We start from the raw sequence: 14,312 nt of genomic DNA on the forward strand, positions 1-14,312 counted from the left end.
TGTAGCAATATAATCCCATGCCTGGAGTCTCGCAAACTCACCAAGTTCTCATTTCCCAGTTACTAAATTTCTGGAACTTGCTCATGTGATATAATTGCAGGTGGTTTTTAGCAGGCTCCTGAACAGGACTCAGTCCTTTACACTGGTACAGATAATGCCTGTTTTTTCCTGAAGCACATCTCTCTCCTCAACATCAGCAAGAAGCAAGGAGAGAGAAACCCCTTGGATTACACAGACATTACATTACTACACACCCCCTGGATTAGGGCCCAGCAGTTTCTCAGCTCAAGTCACTCATTCAGCAGCCTTAGCACTGGTTTGGCTGAGGATCTGTAGAGCTGTCTTAACTTCCCAACAGCTTCTGCAGAAAAAGCTCCTGCAATTTAGTGACAAAACCTATCCTGAGCACTCTTTGATTAGGCTGAAAGCCCAGGAAACCTGTCCCGGTGCCTGCAGGAACTCTACTGCCTCCCTGGATGTGGCACAGATCCCCATTTCATAGTTCTCCATGGTAAGACCAGATGTGTCCCCCCAGGACACCAGGGGAGTGAAACTACATCACCCCTAAGGTCTCTTCCAGCCTAAACCAGTTCATGTTTCTATTATTCTCCATCAGCCCCAGGAGAGGTGATCTCTGCTTGAGATCTGGCATCCCTTGGGCAGGTGTCTCCTTGCCCAGGAGAGGGACCTGCAGGATATACACCTGCTGTCCCCCAGGTCCTCCACCCTGGGGACTGGAATGAGTGATCCCCCCCCCCACACACAGGTATGTGCAGCATCACAGCAACAGGACAGGAGGCAGCAGAGTCTGGCTCCAGGGTTTATTGCAGATGGGTTCTCCCACCATGGGGAGCAGAGCTGGGGGTGGCCGGGGCTCGGGGAAGGGTCAGGGACTGAGCGAAGCGGGAATACAGGGATTGCATCGTGGGGAGCTCGCACCGCCTCCCCTCCCCGGGACAGCACTGGGCGCTCCCAGCCCAAACCAGTGCCCGCCCCCAGTGTCCCCAGCACCGCAGCTCTGGGCGAAGCCGCCCGCCTGCCCGGGGCTCCGGCCGTGTCTCCCGGGGGGCTGCGGGCACGGGGGCTGGCAGGGGGCTGGAGGCAGGCAGGGGAAGGGGAATGGGGCGCTGAGCTGGGGAGGGTGGCACTGCCAGCAACTGCCGGGAGCCCGCGGGCTGCAGCAGGGTCAGCACACGTCTGTGGGTTTGACCAGGATGAGGGAGGATGTGCAGTCGCCTTTATCACAGAATCCCGGCCAGAGGATGTTGTTTTTGACATTGAGAAGGACGTTGTGGCACCGGTCGTACCACCAGCCCCCGTAGCTGCTGGCGCAGTTCCCGCTGTACTGGTCCTGGTCCTTGTCGGTAGTGCTGAACTTCATGTTGTCATGTATGCCCCCCTTCTTGGGGTAGTAGCCGGTCAGATAATCATCCCCATCCCCTGAAAACCGTCCCAGCCTCAGGGGGTACCCGCTGGCTTCGCTCTCCACCCTGAAGATGTCATACTCGGCGTAGTGGGTGACGTTGGCTTTGTTCCTCACGACGAAGCGGGCCTTGTAGGTGCCCTGCTGGGTCAGGAGGTGCAGGTACTCGGTGCCAAACCAGTGGTCAGCCTGCACGTTCCCGAAGCCGTACTTGTAGGTGGTCCAAGACTGTTTCCACGTGAGCTCAGTGTCGTGAGAGTTTCTCTGGACGACAGTCCAGCCCTTGCCCTCGGTGTCCATGTCACACCAGACCACGCGGGGGGGTGACCCGGCCGGCTGGATGACATAGACCCCGCTGGGACTCGTCTTGCGGAGCCGGCTGCAGTCTGCGGGGAATGCTGGGGACGAGAGGAGGGGTGGGAGAGGGGGTGGTGTCAGTCTGCTCAGGCAACAAGGAGCCCCTGCAGGGGAGGGAGGGTTGGTTGTATCTGTAGTCTGCTCTGCACTGTGGAGTGACTTGGCCACTGACTCATCCACAGGGCAACCAAAGGTCTGTAAGACAGTGGCCCTGCTAAGAGGCCTGGTATCTGTTTCTCGTGACTTTCTATTTCATTTGGAGGCTTCTGGTGCATCTGATCAGGAGAAAAAGGGGAGAAAAAAAAATCTTCCATATGCCAGTGACGTCGTACAACTATATCTGATCCTCACACAAGAGCCTTGTTATATTGAGCTGCAAGCCTTTCATGGGTCAGAACTGTCCAAAATGTTCCACTGGGTGGGCATATGTAATGAAAATTGATGCTTTCCCTGGGGATCATTGCAAAGGAAGGGTAAGTTCTGCCTTGATCTCATAGGTGTCTCTTCCCCCAGCCTGTTGCCATTTATCTGATGGCAGGACTGATCTGTCATGACTTACCCAAATCATTTGCTGTCAAATTTGGTTTTCTTGTTTGGTAGCTGATGAGGGGCAATTTATGTGAGTAATTCTGAGCCCATAAAATTTTGCTTTTCTTGCACACATAGGTCTTACAGGGAGTGTTAGCCTCCCCTGTGGGGAGGAAGGGAATACTCCTTATCCAAGAAGACATAAAAAATAAAAATAAAATAAAAATTGCAGGGAAGATCTCTCCTAGGACAGAAGTGTGAAAGGACACATGCACTGCTGAGTGTCCTGCCAGGTTAGGGTGTCAGGGCAGAAACCCCTTGTGTTCAGCATGGAGTCACCAAGAGGGTTGGGGTTGCTTGGCAGGTGTCATTCTCCTTAGGAGCCACTGCCCAGAGCTTTGTGTGTGTCACTTGTGGGCCAACCCAAGTACCTGCTGGCCATCCCAACACCCACCAGACTTGAGAGTCAGCTCAGGAGACCCTTCCCTGCTCTGCCCCTTGGTGCTCAGCCCCCTACTCCATACTCACCACTCCGGGGGCTGGCAGTGGGCACTGCTGGGCCAGCACTTGCAGAGAGGAGAAGCATGGCCACCACCGTGGGCAGGAGGACAAGCTCCCTGTGGAGCCAGCGTGTCCCAGCCTGGAGCCCTGGGGAAGAAAGTGTTCATCACAATGTTGGGATCCCCAGGCAGCCCCCAGCCCTTGCAGAGCTTGGACCAGGGCAGGCAGAGCCAGGGGGCACGGAGAGGAACAGGAGGGTCCTGGCTCTGCCCCTGGAGGGGTGAAGCAAGGTGAGAAATGGCTTAGTCACCCTCCTGGTGACTCCATTCCCTGCACCAGGTGGAAACCTGCTGCTCTGTTCTTGCAACCTGCAGCCCAAGAGAGGACAATGACACAGCTTGGTCTGGGAAGAGTCATTACTGGAGAGAAGGGAGCACAAGAAACACTTTTTTTTGGAGTCATCATGCTTAAGCCTTTTATAAGAGCCACTCCAGCCTAGTGGGAAAGCAAACCCAAAGAGTGGTCCTACTGCACAGACAGCAGCTCCTAAGCAGAGAGAAGGAAGTCTACACAGTGACACAACCCCAAAGCCCCTGTGCTGGCCACCAGCACACCCTGTACCCCTGCATGGTCCCAGCTACTGGGGCAGATGCCATGATGCCTGGGGGAGGACCCCCATGCCACAGGCACTGCTCAAATTGCCACATGCATTGGTCAGAAGGGAAGGGACTACATTGAAATCTAGGTCTCTGCATTACCTCCCTTGACAAGAGGTGGGAAGACAGGTCAGAGGCAGCCTGGAGAAAGCGTAGGCTGGTACCAAGCATGTGTCATTGGGTGCTCTGGACTTGTGTCCCCTCTGCTGCCAGGGTGTGTAGCAGCAAGCATCACCCAAGCAAGGTCACAGCTGCTGTCCTGATAATCATCTTTTGTCTACTCACCCCAGTCAGGTCTTGTTTGAGCCCAGCACCACACAGGGATGCTGGGAAGAGAACTCACCCATGACAGCAGCACAGCTGAGCAGAGAGCTGGAGCCTGGTGGTGCACCCTCCCATGCTGAGATTTCCACAGTGGCTTTATAGGCATGGCACACACCCACTGCTCAGCACACTTGTTTTTTGGAGAGGCACAAGGAGGCACTTGCAGACTGCCACTCAAGCCCTTTTCAGATCTCATGACAGCACAACTAAACCCCCTGAGGGCTGGGGGCATGCCCATCCAGCCAGGGAATATGGGATCAGGGGGTTCAATTATTGACTTTCCCAGTTATACAAACACTACATGTGAACTGCTCACTTGGGGTAAAATCTGGAGAGCCACCATCAAAGAGAAGTGGAGAGACCCAGCTTTTTAAGGACATACACAGGGAAACTAGCAAAGGAGGAGAGATTAGGCCTCCTATTTGCCCAGTCCCAAAGGTGACCTTAGAAAGATGAGGACAGGTCCTCAAGACACATGCCTGCTTGCTACCTCTCTTCTGGTAGGTTTCAGGATCAATGAGTTAAGTTATTGGGCTGAAAGCAGTGTCCAGCACCCAAAGGTCACTCTATACATGGTGTCCCCTTGCACCCCAACCTGCATGCTCTGACTAGAGGCTCCAGGTAACAAACAGACAACTCTGGGTCCCTTTCCCATTCTCCTTCCCAGTCCCTGTCTTTGGACTGCTGCAGCCCTGCAGATCCCAGCCCCAGCAACATCAGCCAGGGTTTTCTTCCACCATGGGACCAAAATGTTCTCAAGACAGATTGTTTGGGAGAACTGTTCTTTGTGCCAGGAGGTTCAAACACCTCCATCACTTTGTCATGCCAATTTTAAGAGGATACAGATGTAGCCCTCCTACTTTCTTCTCCTCTGTTGGTTTCAGTAGCCTACTGACCAGATGTCTTCCTCATGGCACAGCTTTAAACATCGTGTTCCCAGCAAGCCTGTTCCAAGCTGAGGCTCCCACCTTTCTGTACTGCAGGAGCCCACATCAAGCAGTGCAACTTGCAGGTCTGGATGGATGTCTCCACTGTAATGGATCCCTGGATCAGCTTCCATCTGCTCCCTTAGATCTCACTCCTGCTTGCTTGGATAGAAGTTGGGAGCCCTTGTCTACAACCTTGCTTAGTTTGGAAGAACCATAAAAGCAGCACTATCAAGTGCTTTCCAGGTTCCCTGGGAAGGAGGCAGAGGGTCCCCATCCTCTGTGGAGGCAGGAGAAATGGGTGAGTTAGGGGGTCCCTGGGAGCTGCCACCAGAGCCAACGTCAGCACTGAGCAACACAACATCTCAGGTGTGGTGCCTGGGTTGCTGTGGGTGATCCATCAGCAGCTGGCAACAGGAACATGGGCACAATGGGTCATAGGGAGGAAATCCTGTCCTGCCCCTGCATACAGCAGGCTCCACTGGGCTGCTCCAAGTAGAAGCAAATAGTATTTCAAGGAAATACTCCAAGGAAAGAGTGGGCAACTTAGTAGAGACCCCAGGTTGGACTTTGACTGAAATTTTACTGGATGGTGTCTTCAAAGCTATCAAACAAAGGTTTTCTTAGCCTTGCTGATATGGGACCTTGTTCTGAGATAGCTGCAAGAGGACCTCTGAGCAGGTACAGGTTGGAAGCAGAGCTGAAGACAACAACCAAGCTTCTGGGGAGGAGAAGAAAGGCCTGAGCCAGCTTTCTGGAATGCAAAGGATGAATGCTTCCCACAGACCATTCAGAGGCCAAGGGTGAACCCTGAGGAGGTCATTGATGAGTGTTGGCAGAGATGAGTGTTGGCAACAGCTCCAGGCAAGGCAAGCAGTCAGCCACATCGAAGATCCTGGTCAAATGGACACAGTGCAAAAGATAAGGCTGGAGATAAGCTACAGCGTGGATCTGAGTGGTCCATCAAGGAAATAAGTTATCTACAGTGTAGGGCTAAGATCCATCCAGAAAACAGGGTCAGAGGGGGACTGGGGACCATAGAGTGTGGCTCAGGTTAGGACAGAATACCCAGGACTGGGGTGAAGGGTGAAATTCTCATCTGATCTCCAGGCCAAAGCAAAGGGTCAACTTAGAGCTTCTGGGTTAGGGTTACATCTGTGTCAGTAGTGGATGTGTCAAGGAACTGAGGACCCACAACTTTCTTTTTTTTTTGGTCTTCGACAGTCCCTTCCCTTACATCCATTGCCTCTCATCCTATTGTTGTGCACCCCCGAGGAGAGTCTCAGAATCACAGGGTGATAAAATGATTTGGGTTGGAAGGGGCCTCTGGAGGCCAGCTAGTCCAACCCCTGCTCAAATCGGATTTTAAAAATTAGGTTCTTATCCAGTGAAGCCTTGAACGCCTCTGAGAATCCCACAGCCTCCCTCTGAGCACCTGTCCCACTATTTTCCAACATCAGTCCATGTCCCAAGTCATATCCATTTTTTCTCATCCCACCACCATGCACCTCCTTCAACACCCTGGGGCCATGCCTGCCATGTCTTGTTGCCTGCTCTTCTCCAGGTGGAGCAATCCCACTTCCCTGAGATCCTCCTGACACATCCTGAGCTCCAGGCTCCTGGGCAGCCTGGGGGCCTCTGCTGGAACTGCTCCACTCTGATTACTGTCATGAGAAGATCTAAAATGAGACACAATGCTCAGAGGAACCTGGGCTCATCTGCTCCCCACCCTCTCAGCAGGCAGCACAAGATCCCATCTCATCCTGCTCTTCTCCAGGATGAACAAGTCCATCTTTCTCAGCCTGTCCATGTATGTGATGAACTCCTGCCTTGGTGGTCTTTATCTGGAGTTTTAGTCCCTTCAGTGTATGGGGAAGTCTAGCCCAGGGCACAGCACCAGAGCTGTCCTCTCACTTGGGGAAGCTGAAAATCCTCCTTCCTTCACTCTCCTGGCTGAATTTTTTTCCAGATGCAGCCCAGGAGCAGCAATAAAAACAGATCTGTGCCACAACTCAGAAATACACTGAGCAGGAGCTGGGCCCCAAGACAAAGCTGGAATTTCAGAGAAAAACCCTCTGTGGCTTTCCCCCTGTCTGCTTTGCAGATCCTACCCCAAACACCAGCCACAACCTCCTGGGGCCAGGGCCAGGAAGCTGTGAGTGAAGCCCAGCTGAAGGTTGGTGTCTGCAGGGCATGCACAGGAGCCCCCATGACAAGGCAGGATCATAGGATCCTAGGATGGTTTGGGTTAAAAGGAACTTTCAAGCTCATCTAGCTCACCCCCCTGCAGTGAGCAGGGACATCTTCAACCACACCAGGGTGCTCACAGCCCCATCCAGCCTGATCTGGAATGTTTCCAGGGATGGAGTCCTCTGGGCAACCTGAGCCAGGGTCTCACCACCCTCAATGTAAAATTTCCTCCTAATATCTGGTGTAAATCTCCCAACTTTCAGTTTAAACCCATCATTCCCTGTGCTATCTCTAAGGCCCTACTAAAAAGTCCCTCCCCATCTTTCTTATAAACCCCTCCAGGCACTGGAAGATGCTCTAAGGTCTCCCTGGAGCCTTCTCCAAGATGATCCCCAACTCTCTCAGCCTGGCTCCAGCCCTTGGATCATCTCTGTGGCCTCCTCTGGACTCAGGAAGCCATCCTGCAAGCAATCAGCCCTTGCCAAAACCCTGTCCTGCTGCTCCATGGGCTCTGGCCACCTGGGCCTGTCCAGCACAAGATGGATTCTAGGGTACAGAAATCCTCAGAATTCAGAATACTGCGGGTGTCAATCCCTAAGAAAAGGATGGTCTGGAATTTTCTGTGAGAAAACCATGGTATGAGCACTCCATGTAGCAGAGAAAGGCTTGAGGTGAGACCATTTTACATCAGCATCAGGTCACCACTCCATGGAAAGGGACCTGGGGAACCTCCATGGACCTTGCGCAAGGGGCAGCCCGGCCCGGCCTTTCTGAACTGCAGAGCACAGTTTGCCAGGAACACTGGAGTACCTCTTCCCTGAAGGGTCTGACAGGGTCCCCAGGAGCTGTTGGGCTCAATGCCTGCTCTGGAGAGAGCAATTTTCATCTGCTCCTTGATTTCCATTCAGGAGGGGCAATGCCTGCTGGGTGTTTGCTTACCCAGATGTTGAAATGTGCAGAGGAGCCCTGTGGGATGCCATTCCCTGGGGAAACCCTTCAGGGACAGCCAGGATCTTTGAACCATGCTTGCTTTAAGGTGTTTGGCTTATTGGCACCAAATTATTTGCTTTGCATGAGCAGAAAGCTCTTCACCTTGCCCAGACACAGCCCCCATTGTCTGAGGGTGCCGTGGGGTGAAAAGCAGATAAGGGTTAAGCCACCAATCCTGTTGCCAGCCAGCAGGACACAAGTGCTGGGGTTTGGGTCTCGTGCCTCCACCCCCCCAACCTGCCCAGCCCTATAATAGCTTTCAGGACACCCCTCCAGCCAGGGAAAAGCCACTCAGCTCCACAGGGTCCCTGCAGAGACAGCATGGGTGAGTGTGGGGTGGGATGGGGTGGGATGGGCATCACCACTGCTTTGTGGCTGCATGTCACAGGGCATCCCAGGGCTTTGTCTTCACACCATGCCCCAGCGTTGCATGCCCCAGGGCATCCCAGTGCATCCCAGTGCACAGTCTGTGACATTTCCCTGGGCTCACTGTGCTCTGGGCTGGGAGGTGGAGCAGGAGTCTGCATGTTCTGCATGTTCTGTGTCAGCATACAGGTAGCCCATTTTGCCAACCTCATATTTACTGAATATTCTTTGCAATTTTTGGCTCACAAGGAGAGTATTAAATAACCTAGAACAGAAAATTAATTTTTTTAGTACATATATTCTCTCTTAAGGAGCAATACTGAGTAGGTATCAAGGCTAGATGCCCAAAAGCAAACTGCTGTCCCCAGAAACACAGCCAGGAGGGGCTGATATTCTGCCCTGCAGCTCCTTCCCACCTGGACCTCTCATGGCCAGTTGTGGGGCAATGGGGCAGCAGTGGAGGGATCATTGCTTCTCTGGTGGTCTAGAGAAGAGATATCTTTAAACATGCCTCTAAACCCAAGTGTGCCAAGATACTAAATGTTATGTAGGAACTGAGATGCGAATGAGCTGGAGTGCAATGTGTTTCCAAAGACCTTTGCTGTAAAACTGGAACCAGCACTAGTGCTTGGGATGGCTCTGAGCATTCCCAGAAAGTGCTGCTTTTCCAAGAAAGTGCTGCTTTTCCCTGGGGCAGCAGTTCCAGGCTGGCATCATTGAGCATTTCCCATCTCACCACATCTCTCCCATCTCACCACAGCTTTGGCTCTGCTCCTTTTCCAGCAGGGGAGGGATCACACTGGTAATCTGCCAGGCTGAGCCACGTGTCAGAGCACCAAGAGATTTCCCCATGGGCAGATGCCATCTCACTCTCTAGGAACCGTGATAAACTTCCTATTATTTTATTTAGATTTAATGTTGTAAACAGTGTGCTGGTTTTCCAAGCTGCTCTGCACAAGGGCAGACCTGAGGAGCTGGCTACACATGGAGATTTTGAAGAAGCCATATAATCATTTCAAAAGACATAATTTGCACCAGCCAGCCAGTAATTCCTGTAAGTTTGTGCCACCCCCCTCAGTCGTGCTGCTTTCATGCAGAGCAGAGAAGTACCCAGATGCCTGCCTGGGACCTGTTCCCACCCCAGGCATCTGGGTTCTTTCTGCTTACAAACCTGGGCTGGAGGCAGGGGTAGTCCCAGCTTACACCACCCAGGGGCCAGGGGGGAAGGGGATTCCTCTCTCCCTGCTCACTCTGCTTGTTACCTTCAGCCCCAAAACTTAGATTTTAGGAGGAGTTCTGGTTACAGGGTTTGGACAAGGTTTTCACATTTCACACCACCAGAAGGTGCCACCACTAATGATTCCTGCTGATGAGTGTTGGCAGCCCAGCAAAATGAGCGAATTTGGGTTTGTGAGTTCTCCATTTAAATAATTTTATTTTCCTACATCACTCTTCAAGAAAAGGATTCAAATGGAATTTGTGGCTCTGTAAAGCAAGAGTTGTGACCTCTCTCTTCTTTTCCCAATCTCTTCCCATTTCAGCTACCCAGCACCTTTGTCTCCTGCTTTTCACCTGCCTGCTGACCCTGGCAACATCTCTTCCAGCCTTTGAGGTTATGAACCTGCATCTGCTCAATGGCACTGTGGATGACATTATGAATGCTCCTCCTGAGGGCTCAGAGCCAGGTAAGTATAGCAGGGAGACAGGGATGGGCAAACAGGGCCGTGTTCAGTCAGATCCCATCCAGAGCCACTCAGCAGCCTAACCACGTCTGTGATGTGGAGGCAGAACTAAATCCTGCTCTCTGTGTGGACAATGTCAGTGTAGGCAGAACAAGAATCATCTCAGAGTCCTCCTCTGCTTGCTGCCTGTCTCTTCTCCTGGGTGCTCTGAAGTTCTTCTCCCAGAAGTCCAAAGTCCAGAGTTCAAAGGATCTCAGGAGAAGGGACAGGTTTGGTCTTGTTGGCAGCAAGACTGAGCCAAGGGTATTCTGAGCCATGGGCTCTTCCATGGGGAAGCACTGGTGAAGGTGTTAAGGCAGAGGAGATGGGGATCAGTAGCTACCTATGGAAGTCACAGGGTCAGCAGAGAACTGAATTCAAGAACTGAATACAAGGAAGAGCAAAGTGAAGTTACTAAAAGGAGTCTAAAGTAGTGACAATGACAAATAGGAGTCAAACAGATGATGGCACAGAGCAATGTGCAAATCCTGGGGTATATTGGAGCAATGAGGAATCCTCCAAGAAATGCTCTTGGGGCTGTGGGTGGTGCATGGTACAACAGAAAGCTGGATCCTTCCAAGTGAGGAAGAAGAGTTCTTGGCAGCAAAGCTCAAGAGTCAAGTGTTTGCTGCTGGTTCCACATCAGCCTTCCCTGTAAAGCTCTGCAGCTGGGGAACCACTGGCACAGGGACCACTCATGACCAAGACAAGAGCTTGGGCTTCACTGAGAACTGAAAGTCTGAGTAGAGAAAGAGGGTTTGCTCTGGGCTTCACACTCATCTCTTGCCCAGCCTGCTGGTGGGGTGCTCTGAAAACATGAGCACCATAAACACAGGATGGGTAAGCAGGGAAGCAAGCCAGAGGAGACAGGATAACACTCAAAACTCTGGACTTGTGGAGGAGTGCTTCCAGATGGATGGGAAGTGAAGGCAGAAAGGAGCAGGGGCAGCTGGTGTCTTGGGAAGGCAACATGTGTGGACAGCTTCATCTGACTGCAGTGAGTACCACGGAAGGAAAGTCCTCCACACCATGTTATGTGACTATTTCCACTCTGCGGGGGCTCGGGACAACCACCATGTTCACTGGTGGACTTCAAGATACATTTGGAGATAGAAGGAAAGGGGTCAAAAATCTGGCAGGCAGACTGTGTCAGGGAAGGCTGAAGAATGGGATGGTTTAGCTCCAAAATCAGAAGACCATGGAGGAGGAAGTGAAAGCAATATTACAGTCTGCAGGAAAAAGGTGCTCTGGGTGTAGTAAAAGAAGGAATGGGCTTGTACACAATGCAAGAGACTTCAGCTAAACACTTTGTAAGGTCAGGGCAAACACAGGAATAGTTTTTGTGATTCCATCAGCCTGTGATTCGTTCCTCTGTTTTGTAGACATTAATGGATAAACACAAGATATCCTTGCAAAAGATTTCCATTAATCCATCCTAAACCATCCTCACTTCCACAACACCCTTCAAATTCCCTTTGGAGGCAGCTGAACAGTCTCTCTCCCAACTCCTGACACCTGCACCAATTTTCCTGTTTCTGCTCCCCTGTTTTTTCCCCCTTTATTCACTCTTCTTACTGAGCTCCTTTCTAGTTGCTTCTCCTACACTTTAACAACCATCTTCCAACCACCAACAGACCAACACCTGGAATGGTGAAGTCTCTCTGGAACCAGGAGCCATGACAGAAGAACAGGAATATCACCTGTAGAAGATTGTGCTCTCCCAGCAGGGATTTGAAATGTCTATTCTCAATGCTCACTCCTCTCTCCTTTGTTTTTTTAATTCAGATGATGGTGACAACCACCTTAGGCAGGTCCGAGACGTTGCCCCCCGCCAGCCAGCAGGCCATGGTGAGTCTTTTCTCAAGGAGTGCATCTGCTCATAAAGTTTCAGCAAACAGAGGCTCATGAGGAGCTCTCAGCCCCCTTAGTCCGTGTCCTGCATCTGGCAGGCTTCTCCCAGAAGAAACATTGATTTTCTGATGGGCTACAGAGGTGCCACAGCTCCTAGCCTGGGGGGAACTCTATTAGCAGCCGTGTCCTGGGTCCAGTAATTGCTGAGGATCTTTAGCACATGGAATTTCCCACCTAAAGATCTGCACTGGAAAGTGATGATTTGTTACTGGCCTCTGGGAAGTGGTGACAGGTTATTGTCCTGTTTTCACTCGACAGCTGATGAGAAGACAAGGTAAGAGAGGGACTGACTGTGTTACTGAGCTGACAGGTCACCAGTAGCCCATAGGATCCCTGGATAGGAAGAACCAGGAGTACTGGGAGTGGAGCAAGTCCTTTCCCAGGAGTGTGTAGGAGTGATCAGCTGGTTGTTGTATAAGGGGCTGACACTCTGGATCTTGGAAAGACCATAACCAAATCAAGCAAGTCAGGAATTATCCAATGAGCTGCTTGGTAAGCCCACAGAAAACAGATGGATTTTTCCTGTTGAGATGTGGATGTCTTGATCATGATTCCAGGATTTCTGAGATACCTGTGAAGGGCTAAAGCCTCCACACTGTGACAGCAAATGGTTTTGTCACCCAGATTTTCATTTGTCTGTGTGGTGATACATCACCTGCATGCTACAGGCAGATCTGTGGTGATTGGGTGCTGGGTGAAGGCAACACTGGGTTTGGTCATCCTGGGTCAACTGGGCCGAGGCATTTTGGTAGCATGTCCCCATCAGTTTGATTCTTGTCTTGGGGAGACGTGAAGCCCAACTCTTACGTGGATCATTTCAAGAGGTTGCTGTGCTCCTGTGAGCACATGTCACGCGTGCAGCCCCTGGGTGTGTGTGCAGCAGGGTGCAGCCACGGGTGCTTTCGGTGTCTCCATCACCCCCTCTCCTGCCTCAGGCTGGCCCAAGGACTGCAGCGAGCTCCCTGCCGGCAGCCACAGCGGCATCTACATCATCCAGCCCAAGGGACTGCACCACCTCGTGGTGTACTGCGAGATGAATGCCACCAAGGGGGGCTGGACCGTCATCCAGAGGAACCAGAGGGACACTCCTGTCACCTGGGCTGAGTCCTGGACCACCTACAAGTACGGCTTCGGGAATGTCCGCACCGAGTACTGGCTGGGCACCGAGTACATCCACCAGATCTCCAAGCAGAAGGTCTACCAGGTCAGGTTTGTCATCCAGGACTCAGCAGACAACATCCATATTGCAGACTACAACCTCTTCTTCGTGGAGGATGAGCCCCACGGCTACCGGCTGAGGCTGGGGGCCTACGAAGGGACTGCAGGGGATGCCATGACCTCAGACAATCCCAAAACCATGCATGACAACATGAAGTTCTCTACAAAGGATCGGGATCAGGACACCTACAGTAAGAACTGTGCCTACAGCTACGAAGGGGGGTGGTGGTTCTCCTCCTGTTACTCTGTACGGCTGAATTTCAAGGGGGGAATGTCATGGGGCAGCCTGTGCAAAGGGAACTGCAAGTCCTCCCTTATCCTCATCAAACCAGCTACCTACTGCTAGTGCTTCCACCCTCTCCTGTCCTCACTGGACACTCTGCAAAGGCTCTGCATGGCCACAGACCTTGAGCCTCTCTGGAGCAGAGAGGGGAGCCCTAGGGTGGTAGGTTTTAGGAAAGGCCACTTTCCCATTCCTCCCCCTGAGTGCAGGCTTCCCCTCTGCTGAGCTCTTTTCCCCTGTGCTTGCCATTGATTCCTTGTTACCATGTTCATAATCAAGAATAAAAAAAAAAATTTAAAAAACTTGTGAAATTTTTGGATTCCACATGTACTTCCCCTGTGGGAGGAAGACACTCAGCCTGGAGTGACTTTTCACACCTTCTCTGCTGCCTCCAGAATCCACAGCAAGAAAAAAGCCACATGCCACAAATTTCCATGTATTCCATGTCTCTCTGCAGTGTCTGGTAAAGCATCCCAATACATTTTTCCCTTGAGCTCATTCTCTGCTAAGGAATGTCTGTTCTGCATCTCTGATGTGCTTCCACTGGGACCCCAGAAATGCCATATCAGTTGTTGGGACTGGAGTTTTGGGGTTTATGGAGGGAAGAAACCTGGAGGGGTTCTCAGAAGAATGGATTTAAGAAGAGTAAGTCAAGTTACACTGAGGTAAAGGACTGTGAGCAAAACAGAAGGGCTCAGAAAGGACCTGTCACCTGGAAAAACCTTCCCACAACATCATCATAGTCCAGGGTCAAAAGTTGTGGCATTGTCCTGGTGCCAAAGTCCTCTTCCTGCTGAGTCTGTGAGGATCTGCTCCTTGCACAGTCATGCTTTGGTCCTGCAGAAACATGACTTTGAAGCCATCAGTCGATCTGTCTGCTGGGGCAGAGACTGTGAACTGAAATGGAAGCAAAAAAGA

At 51.8% G+C, this 14,312-nt stretch overlaps 2 protein-coding genes across 2 annotated transcripts; one reads left to right on the top strand and one right to left on the bottom strand.

Annotated features, from left to right (window-relative positions):
- Positions 1-1,085: 1,085 nt before the first annotated feature.
- Positions 1,086-3,917, bottom strand: LOC139806090 (fibrinogen-like protein 1-like protein). The gene is made up of 3 exons (XM_071765227.1): positions 3,809-3,917; positions 2,837-2,956; positions 1,086-1,821 (listed from the first exon to the last, which is right to left on the bottom strand). The coding sequence occupies exons 1-3, from the start codon at positions 3,810-3,812 to the stop codon at positions 1,187-1,189; spliced, it is 759 nt and encodes a 252-aa protein (XP_071621328.1). The 5' UTR covers positions 3,813-3,917; the 3' UTR covers positions 1,086-1,186.
- A 4,174-nt stretch (positions 3,918-8,091) lies between these two features.
- LOC139806074 (fibrinogen-like protein 1-like protein) lies at positions 8,092-13,892 on the top strand. The gene is made up of 4 exons (XM_071765195.1): positions 8,092-8,220; positions 9,803-9,946; positions 11,768-11,830; positions 12,829-13,892. The coding sequence occupies exons 1-4, from the start codon at positions 8,217-8,219 to the stop codon at positions 13,455-13,457; spliced, it is 840 nt and encodes a 279-aa protein (XP_071621296.1). The 5' UTR covers positions 8,092-8,216; the 3' UTR covers positions 13,458-13,892.
- Positions 13,893-14,312: the final 420 nt, after the last annotated feature.

The sequence above is a fragment of the Heliangelus exortis genome, chromosome 21 (assembly GCF_036169615.1).
Source record: "Heliangelus exortis chromosome 21, bHelExo1.hap1, whole genome shotgun sequence".
NCBI lineage: Eukaryota > Metazoa > Chordata > Aves > Apodiformes > Trochilidae > Heliangelus > Heliangelus exortis.